Genomic DNA, 22,211 nt, shown 5'->3' with positions numbered 1-22,211 from the left:
GGTAACTTTCCCCAGATCTGTGCCTTGACACAATCCTGTCTCTGAGCTCTGGATGCAGTTCCTTGGACCTCATGGCTTGTTTTTTGCTCTGATATGCATTGTCAGCTCTGAGACCTTATATAGACAGAATTGTGTCTTTCCAAATCATGTCCAATCAAACTGAGTTTACCACAGGTGGACTATAAAAAGTGTCATAGCGAAGGGTTTGAATAATTATCTCGATGTAATATTTTAATTTTTGCTTTAATACATTTGCAAAAATGTCGAAATTCTGTTTTTGCTTTGTCATTAGGGGGTATTGAGTGTAGATTGAGGGGAAAAAATAAATTTTAATGATTTTAGCATAAGACTGCAACATAACAAAATGTGAAAAAAGTGAAGGGGTCTAAATACTTTCTGAATGCACTGTATATACAGTGGCATGAAAAGGTTTGGGCACTCCTGGTCAAAATTTCTGTTACTGTGAATAGTTAAGTGAGTAAAAGGTGAACTGATTTCCAAAAGGCATAAAGTTAAAGTTTTGCAAGATTAGTGTATTTTTGTTTTGTACATGTTTAGAGTGAAAAATAGGAAAGGAGGACCATACAAAAGTTTGGGCACCCCAAGAGATTTGAGCTAACTTTTACCAAGGTCTCAGACCTTAAATAGCTCGTTAGGGCTATGGCTTGTTCACAGTCATTGTTAGGAAAGGCCAGGTTATGCAGATTTCTAAGCTTATAAATACTCAGACTCCTCAAACCTTGTCCCAACAATCAGCAGCCATGGGCTCCTCTAAGCAGTTGCCTAGCTCTGAAAATTAAAATAACTGATGGCCACAAAGCAGGAGAAGAAAGCACAGGGTTTTCAGGTAGCTGTTTCCTCAGTTCGTAATGTAATTAAGAAATGGCAGTTAGCAGGAACGATGGAGGTCAAGTTGAGGTCTGGAAGACAAGGAAACTTTCAGAGACTCCCCGTAGGATTGCTAAAAAGGCAAATCAAAACCCCTGTTCAACTGCAAAAGACCTTCAGGGAGAATTAGTGGACTCTGGAGTGGTGATGCAATGTACTACCGTGCAGCAACGCCTGCACAAATTTTACGTTCATGGAAGATTCAACAGAAGAAAACCTTTCCTAGTATGGCTGGGAAGTGAATAGCAGTGTTTACTGAGGGAAAATGAGAAATTCTATAGAAGGGCAATACAGCATCTCATAGATGATGGAGGACAGACCTTACAGACTGTTTTTATGTACCCCTGTTTGGGAAGAACCTGATGTGGCAGGTCTTACAGGAAAATATCTTTGCCCAGGGATGAAGTCCACACAGTGGAAAGAAGATTTAATTAGCCGATTATGGTTGTCTGCATTATAGATGTGTCAGTTCGTTCTGTTTGTGTTGTGAGTTACACTCAACTCAGCCACAGGTTATTGTAAATGTAAATTGAACCATTAAGTGAAATCAGCTTATCTTTGTGGTGACGACTGCTTTAATGTCAGCTCACTGTTCTTGTGTATCCTTTGGGTGTACAAAGATTGGTGTGTGTGTGTGTGTGTGTGTGTGTGTGTGTGTGTGTGTGTGTGTGTGTGTGTGTGTGTGTGCGCGCGTGTGTGCGTGTACATATCTTTCTGTGGTCGTGTGGACAAATTTTGGTTTTCACACTTGACATTTACGGTGAATGCTGTTGTTCATGTACTTGTCATCAACCTCTCAACACATGGTTTACTTTATGAATAGGAGTTACTGTACGTTCAATCCCTCTGATCTCCAGTAATGAAAGAAAGCATTACAGATTCATTTCTTTTACAGACAGGGTGGTGTTTTGGCAAGTGCCAGGGTTCGGTCCCTGGCCTCAGTCCCCTCGCTGCCCCCAGCAGTGGCTGAGTTTGTGAAGGGAGCAGTGGAGGAGTGTAAGCCCATCAGTGTGCATGTGGTCACGGGAACGCCAGAGGAAACAGCCAACATTCTGGCAGGTCTGGAGAAGGAAGGGATGGTCAAGAAGCTTCCTAGATATGACAACTGGTAAGAGCTATGCATATGTATACATACATACATACAGTACATACTGTACATGCATTCAGTGGTGTATTGCTTATAAGCTGCAGAATAGTGTATTCTATTGTATTCATATTTAATTCTCTTTCTAAAATTAGTTTTTAGTTTTGTCCCGCATCACGCTCTGATTATTTTCACTGTTTGACAGTTGGTTGGCACGTACAGACCCAAAGGATGTGGCTCGGGTGGAGAGCAAGACCGTGATTGTGACCAAGAGCAAGAGGGACACCATCCCCATCCCTGCTGAAGGGGTGAAGAGCCAGCTGGGCAACTGGATGAGCGAGTTGGACTGGCAGAAAGCCAGAGAGGAGCGTTTCCCTGGCTGCATGGCAGGTACATTGTTGAATAGTAATAAAATGCTTTACCCTTGTTGCCAGGAAATGTCTGTCTTCATCTTCTCTCTATATTAAATGGCTCTCATTTTCAATTTAGTAATTTAATCTGAACATTAAACAACTATTTAAAAAAAAAGGGCAAGAATAAAATAGGATGTTTTGTCTTTAGAGAGTAACTTAACACCAGGCTGAAAAGCAGTGTTACACCTCCAGCCACACTCAGTATCTCTGATGGGTGTGGGGGGTGTGGTGGGAAGTGTGCTCTGTTGCACCTGTAACCACACCCAACAGATGTCCAGGAGAACATCTGTACATCACTGCAGCAAGGTGAGAGGTAAACCACTGGAGGTCAGAACATACACGATTTTCAGGGGGTGTTAGGATACTATTTAACAGATGTTTCACCTAATGTTTTTTGACAGAAGTGGCCCTTAATTTATAAAAAAAAATGAAACAAAAAAAAAAGTATGTTTTGCACATCAGAAGCCCCAACTGTAACAATGTTTTTGTGCCATAAAGAATTACTTGGGAAATTACTTGATTTGCATCATAAATGTGAACAGTTTGAGTCTCCACAAAACTCTGTTAAACGTGCCCTGTTGAGTTTTCTTGAGGACAAACAAAAGTTATGTTTACAATCAGTTTGTCCCACAAAAATGCTTTGTGTGTATCCTTGAGATGCAACAAATTGAGCATTTTCTGCATTTGCAGTCTTCTTCTTCACTAAATTTGCTGGTGTATTGCTGCACTTTTTTGTACTTTATCAACACCAACTGCCGCTGAGTGGGACAGCGTGAAACACAACAGGAATGTGTGTTGTGTCGGCTTTCCGTCCACTTGTAAAAGCATTGCCTCATAGTGCTACTATGGTCAAACACTCCACAGCTTACCTTAAAGAAAAGGCCATGACCTCTCCAGCCTAATATTACCACATTTTCAACATTTGTCTGTGTTGAAACAATGTTGCTTGTGGTAGAAAAATAAACAGTATTAATATGGTGTTTATGCTTCTTTTTTCTCTCTGTAGGTCGGACCATGTATGTGATACCCTTCAGTATGGGTCCAGTAGGCTCCACTCTGAGTAAATATGGTGTGCAGGTAGTGACTGTGCTCTTCTCAACACTTGATATGCAGAAAAAAGCATGCAACAAAGCAATAAGCCTGCTGTGTTGACCTAGCAATGCTTTGCTTTATTGCTGTAAATTATCGTATATTCTAATAAATCACTATAGTAAAGTCTTGGTTTGTAGATCAGGGTGAAAAATGTTTTTTCATTTCCTTCAAGGTGACGGACTCGCCTTATGTTGTGGCCAGTATGGGGATCATGACACGTATGGGGACACCTGTCCTGAAGAAACTTGCTGAAGGAGTGGAGTTTGTCCGCTGTCAGCATTCTGTGGGAAGACCTTTACCACTGAGAGGTAAAAATATCAAGAGCTGGAAACAATTTCTATTACTGCTTTGTATAAGTTTTTTAAGATTTAAAAAATTCCCTTTATTCCTCTTTTCCTCTTTACTGTTCATCTCCAGCCCCTCTGGTCAACTCATGGCCCTGTAACCCGAACAAGGTGCTGATATCTCACCTGCCGGACACCAGGCAGATCCTGTCCTTTGGCAGTGGCTATGGAGGAAACTCTCTCCTGGGGAAGAAGTGCTTTGCCCTCCGCATCGCCTCCCGCATCGCTAAGGACGAGGGCTGGCTGGCAGAGCACATGCTGGTGAGAATAAAGGATGTCATGTTGTGACTGTGCTGAGAAATTGATCTGGGATAGTGAAGTTGAGAACTTGCTGTCCACAAAAATAAATAGTGAGCCTACAGTGTAGAATATTGCTGCCTTAAGCAGCCCCTAATGCCTGACCCTCAAATCCTTATGGTAGAGAACTTAGCAGTGTTTTCTGTGCTGCTTTAAGGAATCAAAAGAAATGTAATCACAAGTTACTTTTTTCTGATGCTGTAAAATTTCCATTTTTAATCAGTTATGGTAAATGGACTGCACTTATATAGTGCTTTTCTAGTCTTATCGACCACTCAAAGCTCTTTACACTACATGATACATTCACCCATTCTCACACATGTTCATATATTGCATTCACACATACAGTAACATATGGCACAGCCATCAGGGGCAATTTGGGGTTCAGTATCTTGCTCAAGGACACTTCGACATGCAGACTGCAGGAGTAAAGGATCGAACCACCGACCTTCAGGTTAGTGCATGATCTGCTCTACCTCCTGAGCCACAGCCACCCAGTTTGTTTGTAAAAACAGTACAACTGCTGTAAATGTTTTATTTTGGGTCATTTGAGAAATAAAAAATGCTTTTTTTAAACGATTAATAAAATTATATATCTATATAGTGGCAATTTATATAATAAGATAACTTGTTGGCTTTTTATAAAGTAGTGAAAATAAATGTGAAAATGAACTTCATGGCCCTAGTAAAAAGTATTGTATCTAACGGCCAGGATTTTTCAAATATTAAAATAAATCCTGGGATGGGATTTTAGTTTTGATCATAAATAGATCTTTGGCCTGTCTGGAGTATTTAACCATGGCTGCATTTCTATTTTCTGATGTATCAAAAGAAGGATTCCTATGGTACCTAAAGTATTTTGTTTTGGGTTGGTCTTGTGATGCCCAAGGATCATAGATGAAAATTAGCCAGTAACAAACATCTTGTCCCAGCACTTGTGGTTAATATTTTTTGTACATTGTCCCTGAAAAAATACATTAAATAGAAAATAATATGACAGGGATTTTCTTTGTGTTGTATGTATTTTACTGTGAAACTGTGGCTGTTCTTTCAAAACTGCTAGTCCATGATGCTCTCCCAGTGCCTTAGAGTAATAGCTGACCTTGAAAGGTTGGATAAAGATTACAAAATGATTTGTCCTTTTAACATTTTTATCCACTACTCCCTTCTCTACTCAGATCCTTGGTATCACCAACCCTCAGGGAGTGAAGCGTTATGTAGCAGCAGCCTTCCCCAGTGCCTGTGGTAAAACCAACTTGGCCATGATGAAACCAGCTTTGCCGGGCTGGAAGGTTGAGTGTGTGGGAGACGACATCGCGTGGATGAAGTTTGACAGCCAAGGTGAGAAGGAAGAGCAGAGCTTACCCACAAAGACTCACTCTGTTACTCAACAGCTGTATGTTATTGTTGCTTTTGTGTTCCGGCTGCTCACGTTAGGGGTCACCACATCCGCATGTTTGGCATAGGTTTTAACGCCGGATTACCTTTTTGACGCAACCTGGGTTCGGGGGGCCAGGGATTGATTCATCAACCCAGTGATCAGTGGCCAACCTGCTCTTTTTACTCCATACTGTATGTAATGTAGTAAATCTTTAATGTGACTTCCATGACAAGTCTTTCTTTGTAGGTAAACTGAGGGCCATCAACCCAGAGAACGGTTTCTTCGGTGTGGCTCCGGGCACCTCAGACAAGACCAACCCCTACGCCATGGCCACCATTGCCAAAAACACCATGTACACCAACGTTGGTGAGACCAGTGATGGAGGGGTGTGGTGGGAAGGACTTGACCACCCTGCAGCCGACATCACACTTACAGACTGGCACGGCAAAACCTGGAAACAAGGTAAAATCAGCCAGAGGGTACGTTATTTTTAAGGACATCAAGCTTAAGTGTCCTGCATATATTGCAGTTTTATTGCTGTGAGTGTTAGCTTGTATCATGTGTTTGCCTCCCTGCCAACAAAGATATCTCCCCACCAGTTCTGAGACTTACCTGCAGACCAAAGAAACTCACTGTGGTATCACACGGAGCAGACCTGGCTCATATAAAGATTTAAGAGTTAGTCAATGACACACCATTGTGTATATTGTTATTCCTTTCATGACAGACTTTCTCATTTCTGAATAAATCATACTAACATCAATGGATGAAACTGAACAGTTGTATTGTATACATTGCCACTTAGTTGTAGCAATGTCAAGTTTATATATCGTGAGACCTAAAGATCAGACACAGTTTGTACCACGATGTTCAGATGTAGATGTTCACAAAATTCTTGACCAAATTACTGTGACATTAAATATCATTAACATCACTGAAGGTAGAAGAAAATGTTGTTTCCTCTTTGTAAACAGGAAGCTCGACTCCTTGTGCCCACCCCAACTCCCGCTTCTGTGCCCCGGCAGCTCAGTGTCCCATCATTGACCCCCAGTGGGAGAGCGAGGAGGGGGTTCCAATTGACGCCATTATCTTCGGTGGCAGGAGGCCAGAAGGTTGGTGCCACTTCCATAAAATACACATTAAGAGACTATCAAATAATTAGGCATTATTTAATGAACATGCCATTTTCACATATTTTTAACATTGACATTTTTGGTCTTGTGCATTTATTTGCCTTTATTTCCCCTTGGACAAATTATTAATAGACATGGTATTTCCTTTCATTGCTATGCCAGCGACACACAGATGTACCTGCCCATTAGAGCCACTGATCCTTGGGAGCTGAGTTCGCTACATGACTGCCTTTGTGATGTCAAAAGCTGGATGGCACAAAATTGTCTTCAACTTAACTCAAGCAAAACAGAGATTGTTGTAATTGGTTCCCAGCACATAGCTAAACAAATCCTGACATCTGCAGGTTCCCTGTTGGAACACATTCAGCCTGCTGCAAAGAATCTTGGCGTTTGGTTTGATAGCAACTTGAGTTTTGAGCAGCATACAACAAAACTTGTGCAGTGTTGTTTTTATCATCTAAGAAATTTCTCCAAAGCACGATCTGTTTTATCTTTCAAAGACACAGACTTTTTTACGAGTTTTTATCTCCTCACGCCTCGAATACTGCAACAGCCTCTTCACCTGCCTCAACCCAAAATCTATGAATAGGTTCCAGAATATACAGAACTGAGCTACGAGACATTTAACAAGATCCAAGAGAAGTGATCACATGATGTCTGTTTTAGCATCCTTGCACTGGCGCCCAGGTTGGTTTAGAATTATTTTAAGATCTTAATAATGAATTTTTAAGCTCTTCGTGGCCTTGCTCCATATCTGACCTTTTAATTGCGTATGAACCAGTTCGTAGCTTGAGATCCTCGGGCAGAGGTCTTGTAGTTGTTCCCGGGGCAAGACTGAAGACTGGAGGTGACAGAACATTTGCAGGTAGAGCCCTACAACTCTGGAGCGAGCTGCCTGAGGCAATCTGGTCAGCAGAATCAGTGACTTCTTTTAAAACTTTTTAGAACATACTCTTATCGAAGAAATTTTCCTGATTTTACTTAATTTCACTGACTGCCCAGATTACTTCATTCTTACAGATTTTATTATATTTTATATTTATTTATTTATTTTTTTTTTATCAATTCTTATTGATTGCCCTTTTTGCTGGTGACACTGTATTCTTTCTTACTGCTTGTTTTAACTCTGTTGCCTTGTATGACCTGATTGTTTTAATTTGCTGCTCTGTGTGAAGCACTTTATAACATGGGTTTAGAAAAGTGCTCTATAAATAAAGATTATTATTATTATTTAATAGTGATACTAGAGGTACAGACAGGAAACATGGGTAGAGAGAGAGGGGTAGATACACTGGGGACATTGCGGTTATATGGTATATATATCTTAACCACTAGACCACCAGGATGCCTTAACATTCCCATAGTTTATAGTTGAGTCTTTTGTGGTGTGACTGACACACAAGTAAATAAGTTCTTTCAACATAAATGAAAATTGCAACCAGTAAATAAGCAGTGCTGAGGTCACAGGAAAGGCATTTTACTTATCTGCATATGAAAATAATGAGAGTACAAAATAAGAACAGGTTTTAGGCGTTTTAATAAGACAGTAAGTAAGTTTCAATGAAATAACAGGTGACTATAATTTAGAAATATTAATGTTTTCCTAGTTGAACAATTGGCACTGAAATCGTTATACATACACATACTGAAGAGATGCAAAGAAGTTGGAATATTCATTTATTATTTATTTATTATTATTATCCTAATTTTCCTTGTAATAGCGGGTAAGTATTACTGAGCAGTTTACATCTTCCATGCATTGTCATCTCCCACACACTCAACCTAGTATCAGGCCCAGGCCACACTTCCTTCCTCATCCATGTGTGATGGTTTTGGCAACCATGCTAACAGGTTAGAGCATGCCACACAAACTGCATGAGATGTGCGACCGAGGTACGGCTCAAGCCCCTTCGGAACATCGTCTACAGTTTTGGTGTTGAGCCTATTTTTCACGTGTGACGTGTGCGGTTCTCAGCAAAAATAGACAGTGAAAATATCTGTTGATAGTAATATTGACATCATACCACCAAAATAAAACTGACACTTTTCAATATATTTTCAGTGCCTAGGCTATATCTTAATATGTCACAGACATGAAAAAAAGACGAAAATAACGCATTAATCATTGGGGAATTACAGCCATTTTTATACATAGTCCCTCATTTTCAGAGGCTCAAAAGTCATTGGACAAACCAACATAATTATAAGTATAAGGATTATTTTAATACTTGGATGAAATTCCTTTGCAGTCAATGACTGTCTGAAGTGTGGAACCCATGGACATCACCAAATGCTGAGTTTCCTCCCTTGAGATGCTTTGCCAGGCCTTTACTGCAGCCGCCTTCAGTTGCTGCTTGTCTGTGGGTCTTTCTGCCCTCAGTTTTGTCTTCAAGAAGTAAAAAGATGTGAAGGGTTTTTCTTCGCCAAGGAAATAATTCTGCAATCATCCACTTTAGTTGTCTCCTGTGTCCATCCAGACCTTTTGGTGTTGCTAAGCTCGCCAGTGCATTCCTTCTTTTTAAGGACATACCAAATTGTTGATTAGGGTTCTCTTAAGGTTTCTGCAATCTGTCTGATGGGTTTGTTTTATTTTTATTTTTTCAGCGTAATGATGGCCTCCTTCATTTGCATCAACACGCAAATGAAGGAGTTCCCATGAACAGTTTCCAAATACAAATTCAACACTTGGAATTCACTCCAGAACTTTTATTTGCTTAATTTGTTGTCAGATAATGAGGGAGCAGGCCACATCTGGCCATGACACTCATTGTCAGTCAATTGTCCAATTACTTTTGAGCATCTGAAAATGAGGGAGTATATATAAAAATGGCTGTAATTCCTAAACAGTTAATGTGATATTTTTGTTAAACCCCTCAAATTAAAGCTGAAAGTATACACTTCAGTCCCATCTAATGCCTTTCTTTCAAATCTAATGTAGAGGTATACAGAGGCAAAATTACAAAAAATTAGGTCACTGTCAAAATACTTACGTACCTGACTGCAGACATAGCAGAAACCCAATGTAGGCTATAATTACATTATGTTAGTAAGTTAACAGAACATTAGATTAACGGCAGTAGTTTTCCGGTGTGCTCTCTCTCTATCTCTGTCCCCTGCTCTGAACGTGGGTAAACAAAAATCACGTGACTGCTTTTCTGGTTACAACTCTTCATTTTTCCGACTACTCATCAATGATGGATGATTATTATTATTTAGGGCCATTATCAAAGGCAAACTCAATGTAGAAAACTAGGGCTGGCAGTGGCAGCGCCGCAGCAGACACACTGGTGGTGTGGACACTTGTGTGTGAGCCACAGCAGTTCAGCAAGGTAGCTGTCACGCACAGGTGAGGTAGGCAGTGTGGCCGAAATATCAGTCGTGGACTTTCAAGCAGTCCACATGAAGCTTATGCTCTATTATAATCATGATTATAATAATCCTGCCCTGCTGAAGTTCTAAGGCAAGTATTTATAAAGAAATGGTGTTATAATAGATACTGGAACAAACGGATCACTGGACTGATTTCAGAGTAACATTACAGCCACTTAACATAACAGATGGTTGAACAGAATAAATATATTATGAATGTCCTGCATCACACAACGAAATGCTTGAGTTGTCTTCTACTTAAAAATTTTACGTTTGAGTCATTACAGCAAGAAATGTGTTACATACAAAAATGAGGAGTCAAGCAACAGTTAAAACACACAAGTAGCTGTGCATTAAACATGATAAAATGTTGATGTTGTCAGGGGTCCCTCTGGTCTACGAGTCTTTCAACTGGCAACATGGAGTCTTTGTTGGAGCTGCAATGAGGTCTGAGGCCACAGCAGCTGCTGAGCATAAGGGTACAGACTCACACACTTCTGATTTTCCTGTGGTCTAAGTTCCTGTAAATGTATTCATACTGATTTACAGCTTTGAAAAAAGACTTGTGTTTTAGGATTAATTGTCTTTTTATAATGACTTGGTTTTAGAAATTGTGTCATCACTTGGAAGACATCAGACATTACAGAGTTAAGATAAAGGGGTTATAAGTAAGTTTATTCTTATGATTAGTAAAGTAAATTATTGATCCGAATTACAAAACATTTAATGTTTTCCTTCAGGCAAGGTGATTATGCACGACCCCTTCGCCATGCGGCCATTCTTCGGCTACAACTTTGGCGACTACCTCGCTCATTGGCTGAGTATGGAGAGCCAAAAGGCCGTCACTCATCTGCCCAAGATCTTCCATGTCAACTGGTTCAGAAAGGATGCCACCACCGGTGCCTTCCTCTGGCCTGGCTTTGGTGAAAACGCCCGTGTGCTGGAGTGGATCTTCAAGCGCTGCAGCCGGAAGAGGGAGGACGAGGCAGCAAAGAAAAGCATTATCGGCTGGCTGCCAGAAGATGGTGCCATCGACACTAAAGGCCTGAGCAGCAAAGTGGATATGGGCGCCTTGTTTGACGTGCCCAAGCCTTTCTGGCAGAAGGAGACCAAAGAGTTGAGAGCCTACTTCACTCAGCAAGTTGGAGCTGATCTGCCAGCTCAGGTGGAGGCTGAGCTGAAGGCACTGGAGGAAAGAGTGCACAAGTAAATCCTTATTAACCCCACAAAGAAGGCGGTAGTCCCTGATGTTCAGTTCATTAGGGTGCAATCAGAGTCACTGACTGGGTTTACATACAAAGAGACTGAAGTTCTAAGCCAGGTTAGATAGTCCAGTTTTGGTTTGATGCAAATAAACATAGTAAAGTAGTTTTGATAACCTGGTTGAGATGCTTGGCTGACACATAACTGTGGCATAGAAACATCCTACTTGTGTTTGATTTTTTTTCAACATAGGATATATACTGAAAAGGCAAAAAACATGGCAGTGGTTAATGAAAGATTATTTTTTTGGAACCACATTTTCATAACTATTTACTGGCAGATTATTAAGAGTAGACATGGGTTTGTTCAATCACTGGTCGATTATTAAGGTACACCTAAAAAAGACCAATATCCAAGCCAGTATTTAAATTTGTCCGTGCATGAAAAGACAGTCAGTGACTCTTGAGTTTCTCTCATCATGAAGAGAAATCAGTTAGGAATTAAATTTCAGAGATGGAATTGGTAGAGAAATTAATCTACAATGCATTACCTTAGTGTTGGACACTAATGCTACAAAACTAACAGACTGGTGCTGGTTTGGTGGTGGCTGGAACGTTTGACTCAACATGAATGTTATATTACTGGGAAGTTATCAGGCTAGAGAGAAGCTAATGTCATTCTCTCCATTCACTCACAAAACCAGTCATGGTACTGGAGTATAATCATCATGGCCTAATAGTGCCTTTTGAGACATTTAACAATGTTTTAACATTTTTACACATCCAGAGGTTTTAATACACTATGGGCAGTCATGAAATGTTATTATATATTTTAAATTTAGCTTGATATTAAGAAAAAAAACCTTTTATAAGTCTATTAACTACTAAAAAACATTGTAGCAGATTTCCTGTGGGGTTGAAGATTACTATGCATCATTCATCTTGCCTGTTTTGTAATGTTTGTGATTAAATGTTTGATTGCTGGTGATGTTTACACACAGTATGTGAAATGTTGGACCAATAAGTACAAGTGAGAATAATAGGTATTTGTAGAAGCTGTATGCCAAAGTTAATATTACAATGCAATGAATATTTTCAAATGCAGAGGCAATGCCTCATGTTAATTTTTCAGTAACTGAAAATAAATCTATATGTGAGATACAAAATATGTCAGAGAATATGACAATAGACAGTACATAATCAAATGAGATTACATGCCACGTTACAAAATGATCTGTAAAATATGACAAAATTAAATTACAAAAACATTTCAAAATTAAATATATTCTTGTACTACACTGAAATGTGTGCAGACCTGCTTCTGGTGTCACGTTCACTACATTTATTTTCATTTCCTCATTTAGACTACAGTTCCCCACAGACTACAATTCTGTTTGCTCCTATCTGATTACTAATGCAGGTTAGTAATGCAGATCACTAATCACACAACAATAGATGTGTGAGGTTAGCACAAAAATATGAGCTATGATAGTATCTTTACTGACAAAACTATTTGATAGTTTAGAGATGATTCCTGCAGGATGTGGAAGTTTTGATATTTTTGCCATTGAAGTGTAGGCAGTATAGATGACATTTTCCTGGCCCCAGTGTCGTTTTCAACATTAACTTCTTGTAAAGGTAAAACGTTAGGAGTTCAACCCAAATGTGATCAAAAAACATTACTCATTTGTTCTTCACTTGAGCATAGAGGTCATCTGGGTCATCAGCAGTCTGAATCTTTTTTTGCTGGTTTGTACACCTTGACCTGTTAATTCACTGTACCCTGCTGCTGTCCACTGTCCTTCACTGACAATCCAGGGCTCCGCTCGGAGAAGAAGATATCTTCATAATGAATGTCTTCTGTTTTACAGGCTGGCATTTAAGAGAACCAAATATTGTGAGCTGGAACCTTTCATATTAAATAATTACAGACCGATCTCAAGTTAATTAAATGACATTTTGGACAAATTTAAATCTGGTTTCTGACAGCATCAAAGAATGGACTGCATTGATAAATGTGTTACAAGTACACAACAGTTTAGTATTTCCTACCTGGCTCTGTTGTGAATATAGATGTTTCAACTTGAAACTCTTGGAAGACACTAGACAGCTGTCAGAATGATTATAACAATGAATAACAACTTGGATCATACAGTACTTTCGTTCCCTATATGGATTTTTAGAGTCAGCCACTTTAATCAGTAAAATAGTAAATGTGAGGAATTTGTTGGTGCAGAAAAGAACAAAACTGATACATACGTACATTCATGCAGTGGTGAAAGAAGTATTCAAATCCTTTTACTTAAGTAAAAGTACCAATACATCAATGTAAAAATACTCAATTACAAGTGAGAGGTTTAGAGGTTAAGTTAATTCATATATCACTTGTTTTACTAAAAATATGTTTATGATGTTTACACAGTTAACTACTTAGATTTTTATGTTTGCTTAGTTATTATTCACATATTTCCCATTTAAATCGTTACAACTGCATTTTTAAAACAGTTATAATAATCTGCTGGATCTACCTCTGTAGTTCCCTCACATTTAACGCAGTTTGAGTCCATCTACCTTCTGAATGGTTAGTTCAGTCACATGTGAGGGAGAACAAGGAAGTGTTGTGAAGATGGTAATGTGTGGAGAACAGTAAGGTGCTGCTTAAGAAGGTTATCTCCCTCCATCTTGCTGTTTCCTCATATTAAGAGTGATCCAACCAGCACATATCAAACCCACCTGTTACATTTGGTGGCAGCTGTGTGATCATCTTGGTTGTTTTGTGCATTTGGTGAGTTTTATCCCCGATTTGTGGATATTGTCACTTTTTTGCTACCTGTAATTCTTTCACTCTTTGAAAGCAGTTGATGAATAGAACTATTAGTTTTTGGGGATATCAGGGATTTTGTCTTCAGTTTTTCCCCATTTTCATGCTTTCTGTGATTGTTTTTGAATGGGACATTCAAACCATGTCAGATGATAACAGTGAATTTGTGCATGAGCTGCAGCAACTGTCACACTACAACAGAGGTCAGTGGATGTTACAAGAACCAGTGCTGCCCCTTTAGTACCACATTCTGTCTCTGATGCCCAGACCTTTGACCTGCTTGTAAAGAGGATGGAACTGAATCTTTCACAAGATGTTCTTCATGCTTTAAAGTGGCAGTGTAGGCTAAGACTCCACCTGGTGCAGATTTGTCTACATTGATGTCCTCCATTCTCCGTACCTGACTACCTGATGCTGCATTTCTCTATTGGGACAGCCTGCCTTCTTTAACCCAGAGAGACTATGATTTTGTAAAGGAGAAACCCAGAAAAGTTTTTGGGGCAAAATACTCCCTGTTTTTCCAGTCTCCTGAAAGGCATGCACACTCTTGCTCCATCTGACGGGGAAAATTTCATTACCTTTGGTTGAGGGGAAAACATCAGCTACTGCATTACGGCCCCAGGATGATACCCATACCGTTAACGACTGATGACAATGACTCTCAATCACAGCTCCCTTTCTTTTAACATCTTGGCTATTGTTGAAGGCATTAAAGTTAGTGCTTTAATTTACCCCAGTCTCTTTTGTCTTCATTGTGAGCAAAGATTTTTGAAGCACTCATCCGGCTTTGAAAAGATGCCCCATGGCAGCCACCTCTGTCCCAACTTGTACAGTCAATGGACAGCGCCTGGACATCTTAGGCAAGTTATCCATTGGAATCAGGCAAGTTAACCATTAGAATATGGCAGCAGGAATTTCAAAGTTCTCAGAGGTACTTAACAGCCAGTCGTATTGGGCTCGGATTTTCTGGAAAAACACCATGCCCTCCTCAATGTCAGATACAGAGTACTGCAACTTTGGGACATGAGAATTCCTCTATTGCCCAAAGGACATGAAGTGGCTGCTTGCTGTAATGTGTCTATGTTTGCACTCACCAAGATTCCATCGATGAGTGAAACCATCATCACAACCTGTGTGTCAGCAGCTACACCTGCTTCTTCTATGTCAACTTACTACTGTGGTGTTCTCGTGCCCAACCCAGCCTGTGACGTCATTGTGGCACGCACTCTCAGTGAAGTTCAAAATGGCACACGTGTTTTTCGAGTCCTAAATCCTTCCTGAGATGACATTGAGCTGCATTCAGGTCAACACCTTGTTGAGTTTCATTCTGCCTCATCTGTTGACATCATACCAGTTGAAGAGACATGTTGTGCAACTTCACCAATATATGATGTAGCTCCACCTGTACAGATAAATGAAGTAAACCTGTCACCTCTGTCTCTGAAATCAGTGCTTCAGTAATACTCAACACTATCCAGTAAACACGTAGAGGACAGAGGTCCACAACCTGAAGAGAGACACTCAAGTCCTGTAAGTGTATCTTGTCCTTTCAGTTCTGTACATCACCACAGCTCCTGCAGTACTGATCCAAAACACTTTCCTGTGACCAGGCTAGACCAACGCCTCCTAGTCCAGACTTACAGTGTGCTACATAGTCTGTCTCCTTCACATTTGTGTTTCAGCTTCCTGAAAGGGGATCTTAAAAAGTAGCAAGTAGCAATGCTCAATCCATATTATCAGCGGTTATTACCTGGAAAGCTAAAGGTTGGAGCCACCATAGTGGCACATGAAAAAAAGAGCAACTGCTGAGAAAGCACTTTGGCAAGAGTACCACAGACTTGTCTTTCATAATGGTTTACTCTTGTAACGTTTTCAACCAATCTACTAAGTCAGTACTGCATCAAGTGGTTTTCCCTCGTGCGGAAAAAGACACTGTCCTACAACTACTGCATGGAAATCCAGTGACTGGTCATCTGTCGACATATAAAGTCCTGAAATGTGCTTAGCAACTCTGCTTCTGGCCATTCATGTCATGTGGCATCAAGATGTGGTGCAAGCAGTGCACCCCATGTGATGCAAGACGGAGTCCCATTACCTTATCAGGGAGCTGCAATGAGAAAAACTTTTGCTACTGAGCCATTCTAAAAGGTCACAGCTGACATATTTGAGCTCCCTTTCACAAGTCGTGGCAACAGGTATTTGCTTGCTGTTAAAGATTATTTTTCAAAGTATGTCAACCTCTTTGCCATTTCAGACCAATCCAAAAATGCTGCACACAGATCAAGGATGTCCATTTGAGTCTGACCTAGTGAAAAACCTGTGTCAACTGCTGAGCCTCCAGAAAATTAGGGTTAGATTTTGGAAAATTATCTTGATAGCCTTCCCCATGACTTCCAATGAGTACATGGTTTGGAGTGGAGAACCAAAGGCAAGGCACAGGGTCAGTGCATGTCAGTACAGAGTTCCCCCACTCTCTGCACACCTAGGTCAGAAAAGGAAGGGAAAAAGAACCGATCAGAATTAAAGGACCAAAATAAGAGTGGCAAATGACAACCTATCAAAGTTGAAGTGGGAAAGGCACTGTAAACCATCAGACTCCAAAATATGGAATATCCATTCCAAAGCCACGGGTTATCTAATTTCCCTTTCCCATACACCGCATGACCCCAGGGAATGGTATTAGCAATATCCCATGTCATATGACCCAAGAATTGCAAAGGACATTCACCATGAAAGTGTCTTTGCAGACCATTTCCATGTAGTGTGAAAAAATAACCCTAACCCTAACCCTCAGTGGATGGAGTTTTTTAAGTGGACCTTGTTTAGTGGAGTTACTTTTTTTAATTAAAAGTTTTCCATCTGAGGAAACTGTGTACAAGTTTTGCTTATTGGTACAACTACTATCATAAAAACTTACTTACGCCTAATACTTTAAATTCACAGAAAAAAACTGGAGGGGAGTTTGCAGGTTGCCTGTCAGTTGCTAAGCGGTCAAAGAGACGCACAAGATCCTTTTTTAAATATAGACATTGTAGCAGCAAGAGTAAGCAAGTGTTGAGACAACCTTATAATCGTTATTTTCATTGTCCAAGTGAACCAGTATCTACACACTGTTGACACATTCCATGACATGTCTCTCAATGTCTTGTTTATCACTATACCATTTATTTTTATGAAATACCTGAATTAATTAACCTGGCTTACACAAAAAATTGCATGTCAAATTCTGCAACAGAAGACAACTTTCAACATATTTCTAGTACCAGCAGATTACTACTTGATTCGTTAACTGACTGGTTAACCAGAGCTGAATATCCAACAAATGTGTGAGAACCACATTTCAATTTTCTCAGAGATGGTGATGGCAGGAAGGTGCTTCACTCCAGCATCAGAGAGCTCCTGTGCAGTGAGGCCATGGCTGCCCTTGTGGGGCACCCGTGCAGCCTCCCTCGTGACCTCTGACCTCTACGTCAGCAGAGATCCACTTAGAAGTGGCCAGCGCATTCCGGAGCGCTGCTTGGTCGTCCTGCGTCTTGCCCCTTCCTTCATCAGGTTTAAAGTGTTTTCAGACTTCTAACAGTTTACAAAAACCTTCTGTCAAAGTGGTAACTGGAAAAATATGGGCATTTTAATAAGTCTCTCATTCCTTTTTTTAAGGTTTGGATCCTTTGAGATCTTTCCGGGCCGAGATGTATTCTCTGGCCTGCAGGGTCCCAGTGTAGGGCGGCAGGACATTCGTACTCAGCTACTGGATTATGTCATTGAGACCTTCTATCCTAGCATTAAGCAGGCTCATAGCAACCAGAAAGACAGAAATATGGCTTTTTTCACAGAGGTGAAAAATTAGGTGTTTGTTGACAACATGTTATATAGTCATACACTTACAATCCTGCTTAGGAGTCAGTCTCCGTTTTAGCTGGTTTAATTTATACTGGTGTTTTAGCATTTTGATCATTAAATTTGACTTGTCTATTACCAGGTGATGATGCGAACCGCCAAGCAGGTAGCCAAGTGGCAATGTGTTGGTTTTTGCCATGGTGTCCTTAACACAGACATGAGCATCTTGGGTCTAACTCTGGACTGTGGCCCCTTCGGTTTCATGGACAGGTGAGATGCTGAAAGTGGAAGTCATTGTCATTTGCACTTAAAAGACAGTGTCTTCCTTACATTTAGATTACTCACAATCTGAAAAAAAGATCTTCTGCTCCATTAATTTATGTTAAACTCAAAAAAATATATTATTTTCAGCTATGCCTCAGTAAAATTAAGATTACCATCTGTGTTGACAAAAAGTAACTAGAAAGAGGATAATAATTATATACTCGAAGAACAACATCATGCCCTCTAGTACATCATATTCTACTGTATATGAAAAGTATCCAACCTTTGTTTCAGATTTGATCCAGATTTGATCTGCAATACCTCGGCTTAGTGAAACCTTGGGCTCTGAGCTGGATGTAGCTGAGGCAGGAGCGATCCTGAATGGGTTTATGCTCACATATGAAGCTTTCTGTCTGTGTATCATAAGGAAAAAGCTGGGCCTTGTGAGAAAGGAAGAGGCAGAGCACAGCAAGCTAATATCGGACCTCCTGCGTGTTATGACCAACACTGGTACAAAGACTTAGAAGACATAGAAGATAGCTGGATAGCTTATATACAACAGTATGGTAATCATGCAACTTTTTCCTTATCCTCTGCTTCTTGCAATATCATTGTGGTACTATATTATTACACCATTCCAGGTGCAGATTTCACCAACACTTTTCACCTGCTGAGCTTTGTCCCCTGGCCTGAGGAGGGCGACAGTGTGAGGGCAACAGTGGGGCCAGTATTGGACCTCATCCTACAGCAATGTGCCTCTATTGAGGAGCTTAAGGTTCCTAATAAGCCAACTATGGAGGATTGGTGAAGGAGTGTGTGGTGGTTGGATATGTGTGTTTTTTAACAGAGCAGCTATAACAAGTGCATAAAGTCTCTTTCTGCCCCACCATATACTCCCAATGAATGTACATCTAATCTTGGCTGAGCAGAGTACTGGTATCAAATGTCTAAATCTCTCTTGTCATCTAATTTGTTTTTCTTTCATATGCTAGCATCATGGGGAAAAAGCTTACCAAGAGAATATGTAAGTTAAATTTGTGTTTTACGTCATTTGGTAGGATCTATGAAGGAGACAACTTCAGGCTTACACGGAACAACATAAACAGCATTCAGAACTAGAGCTAAATATATGGTCAACATCAAACATTTTTCATTTTCCCCACATAATCTCTGTTTCTAGTGAATTAGCAATGATTCTGTCCATGGCACAAACCAACCCAGTCATGTTTAGCACGGTGGCAGACAGGTCAGGTGTCGCCCAGCAGCTGGAAAGGATGGGCTGGCTAAAGGAGCTGCTAGAGACAGATCAACATGAGCTTAAGGAAAAGCAGCGTGATGACTGGATTCACTGGGTTCGCCGATACAGGTAAGAAAAGAAGAATAGGTCAAAGCCTAGTATGTGGCTGAACTGCCCTTTATCTGTTTGCTTTTCTCATACTCTCTGTGTTCACATATACAGTAATTTAATACCGCTGAATTATCCAATTAAGCTGTTCTCATTTACATGTTTTTCTGTTTCTGTTGCTACACAAGTATGAAATAATGACTGTAACACAACCCATTAAGACTACATGTTAACCAGCAGTCACTTCCAAGCCATTTCCAAGCTGTTGCTCTGCTGCTAAAATCCTGATTTTATAACTCCAACGTCGTCTTACAAAATCACCATACACATAAGTTAAAGACAACGGATATATGTACTATTGCTGCTTTAACCATTGTCTCTTCTTGTCTAAGTGAACAAAGAGCTTAGACAGGACTCTCTTTGTAAATTTTCTTGTGCTGAAATAACAGGAGGCGTTTAGCCAAGGAGTGTGATGGCACAAGTGAGTTGTCGCTCATCAAAAAGGAGAGGCTCAGTGTGATGAACAGCAACAACCCCTGGGTCATCTTACGTAACTACATTGCCCAGGAAGCAATTCATGCTGCAGAAAAGGGAGACTTCTCTGAGGTCAGGAGACCTTTAAAAGTTTGATTGATTCTTTGTCCCATTTGGAACATCCAAGTCCATCAAAGCAGCCACTTGTTTCAAATACTGAATCAAAAATACGCCTGAAAATGATGTCTTCTACCACATAAACAATTGAAAAACAGGAAGTGATACACTGGATGACCAGCTGGTAGGAACGTTAGCTGTTAATGGTGTTAGCTGCCTTGTGTGGACTACTCCTGTCAGTGACTTAACTGTAAGCAAACACGCCACTGCTTTAAATGAGCAGCTAGAGGAAATACTGGTTTTTGAGTGTATTTGAGTTTATTGTATTGTTCACTTTTTGTTGTAGACCTTGTCTCTATACATGACACTATCATTTGACATATCAGTTTTGAATTTGTTGTATTTTTGTTATCATCTGCTATCAGAGAGAAGAAGACAAAGTTCTTAATATAAGTCAGTGAGTCTGAACCTGAAAACAGCTGTCAGTGGTCCTGATACACAGAGGCTGCTTTAATGGACTTAGTTGTCTCAATGAAAAGCAATGCTGTTGTTTGTATTTTTACAATAGTTATATTCTGTTTTATGCAATTTAAATTATATATTTTTTTCAAGGTTCAATAGAAGTCATCTGTGCTTTTGTTCTGTAGGTCAAGAGGGTCCTCAAAGCTCTGGAGAAACCATATTCTGATGCATTTGGACTGGAGCCTTTGGATGGTCCCAGTGCATGTGGGGAAAAGGAGCAGAAAGGGATGGATTTGACTGTTGACTATGACAGGAAACCTCCTGCCTGGGCACAAAGAATTTGTATCACCTGATCCTCATAGAGCCTCCCGGGCAGCTGAAAGAGGGAAGTCTGTTTTCACTGGTTGACCACATAAGCCACAGTTTTCAGATCAAACAAGATGTGGGTTGCGGGTAATGTTACTACTACTACTGTTGCTTGTTTCCATTTCCACCTCAGACTATTTCTTCTGCTTCGAGAAGGGAGGATAGAATGTAACCCAGTGTGTTCCAGCGTTCATCAGTATGGCCACAGATCAATGTTTGTGTGCTTAATAATGATCCAAATATACACAACTTTTTTTAGGTCTAATCAACAATGTAATTGATGTAACATAATTAATAATCTGATGTATTTCTTTGTCTACCAAAGAGCTATACTATAAACTATAAATGCAGGCCTTCAAATACATATTCAATAAAAAGTACAATATCTGCTTCTGAAATGTGGTACAGGAGTAAAAAAAAAGCATAATATGTAAATAATTGGATATTCCTTCCAGAAAGTTATTTCATGGAAATTTTGGGTGAGGAAATGTTTTCTGAAATGTATTAATTCCTATGGTAGAAACTTTTTCTTAATACTTACTAATCTTAAATATACTACTCCTTCAAAATTAGACTACAGTTATTTTAACAGGAATATGGCATGTGGTAATACTGTACTGATTAAAAAAAGCACTTTGCCACTACTATACATTGTACCTTACAATTTAATGAGTCAGTGACTGTAAGCCATATTTGACAACAAAGTCTCTTAATCATAAGTCTTCTCTTTGAATGAGAAAGATATGAAACCTTCCGAATAATGTTTTTTGGACATACAGGTTACACTTGCGGGTTTAAAAATTGTTATACTCCCATGATTCATTTCTCATGTAGCCAGCCAATGAAAACCCATTCCTGATAACCGTCCAATCCAAATATAACTTCCCTATTGTGCATATCCCAGCATTCCTCAAAATTCCACAAAAGTGAAGAACCCTGACTGAAACCCCTATGTATTTTCATAGGATAGCCCTATTACAATAAAAATTTTCAAAGAGAGCTTTAATTTTCAAACAGCAGACATATTCTCAATGCTAGCTTTTGGGCTGCAAATGATCTAAAAGACTGTGCAGTCTAGCTAGAGAGGATAGCTTGAGAACATGCAATTGTAGGTGCTGGAGAACTTGCTGCTTGCCACCTGTCATTGAACAGACAGCAAAGAGAAAGGTGATTTGGGGGGGGGTCGTTTCCATTGATTTCATAAAACAACTTTGAAAGTATAGGTTGGCTGGAGAGTGGGGGAGGTGTAAGGGTTAGGTATTATTTTTGTATTTGCAACAATGTTGTTGATGATATTTTGTGAAATTAATCAAAATGAGCAA

The 22,211-nt window shown here is 39.9% G+C and overlaps 1 protein-coding gene and 1 pseudogene across 1 annotated transcript in view; both read left to right on the top strand.

Moving 5' to 3' along the window:
* The window catches only part of pck2 (phosphoenolpyruvate carboxykinase 2 (mitochondrial)), a 27,590-nt gene extending 12,866 nt beyond the window's left edge, over nt 1-14,724 (top strand). Inside the window, exons 2-11 of the mRNA XM_040126805.1 lie at nt 1,784-1,996; nt 2,178-2,362; nt 3,392-3,462; nt 3,650-3,785; nt 3,895-4,082; nt 5,297-5,459; nt 5,746-5,961; nt 6,474-6,611; nt 10,385-10,480; nt 10,742-14,724. Coding sequence (XP_039982739.1) covers nt 1,784-1,996; nt 2,178-2,362; nt 3,392-3,462; nt 3,650-3,785; nt 3,895-4,082; nt 5,297-5,459; nt 5,746-5,961; nt 6,474-6,611; nt 10,385-10,480; nt 10,742-11,211 — 1,876 coding nt within the window. The 3' untranslated portion in view covers nt 11,212-14,724. The remainder of the gene's footprint in view (nt 1-1,783; nt 1,997-2,177; nt 2,363-3,391; nt 3,463-3,649; nt 3,786-3,894; nt 4,083-5,296; nt 5,460-5,745; nt 5,962-6,473; nt 6,612-10,384; nt 10,481-10,741) is intronic.
* A 102-nt stretch (nt 14,725-14,826) lies between these two features.
* LOC120790160 lies at nt 14,827-21,157 on the top strand (annotated as a pseudogene).
* Nucleotides 21,158-22,211: the final 1,054 nt, after the last annotated feature.

This window comes from Xiphias gladius, chromosome 5 (genome assembly GCF_016859285.1).
Source record: "Xiphias gladius isolate SHS-SW01 ecotype Sanya breed wild chromosome 5, ASM1685928v1, whole genome shotgun sequence".
NCBI classification, from domain to species: Eukaryota; Metazoa; Chordata; class Actinopteri; order Istiophoriformes; family Xiphiidae; genus Xiphias; species Xiphias gladius.
Note: the sequence above shows the minus strand (reverse complement) of the source record. Positions and strands in the feature narration are given on the sequence as shown.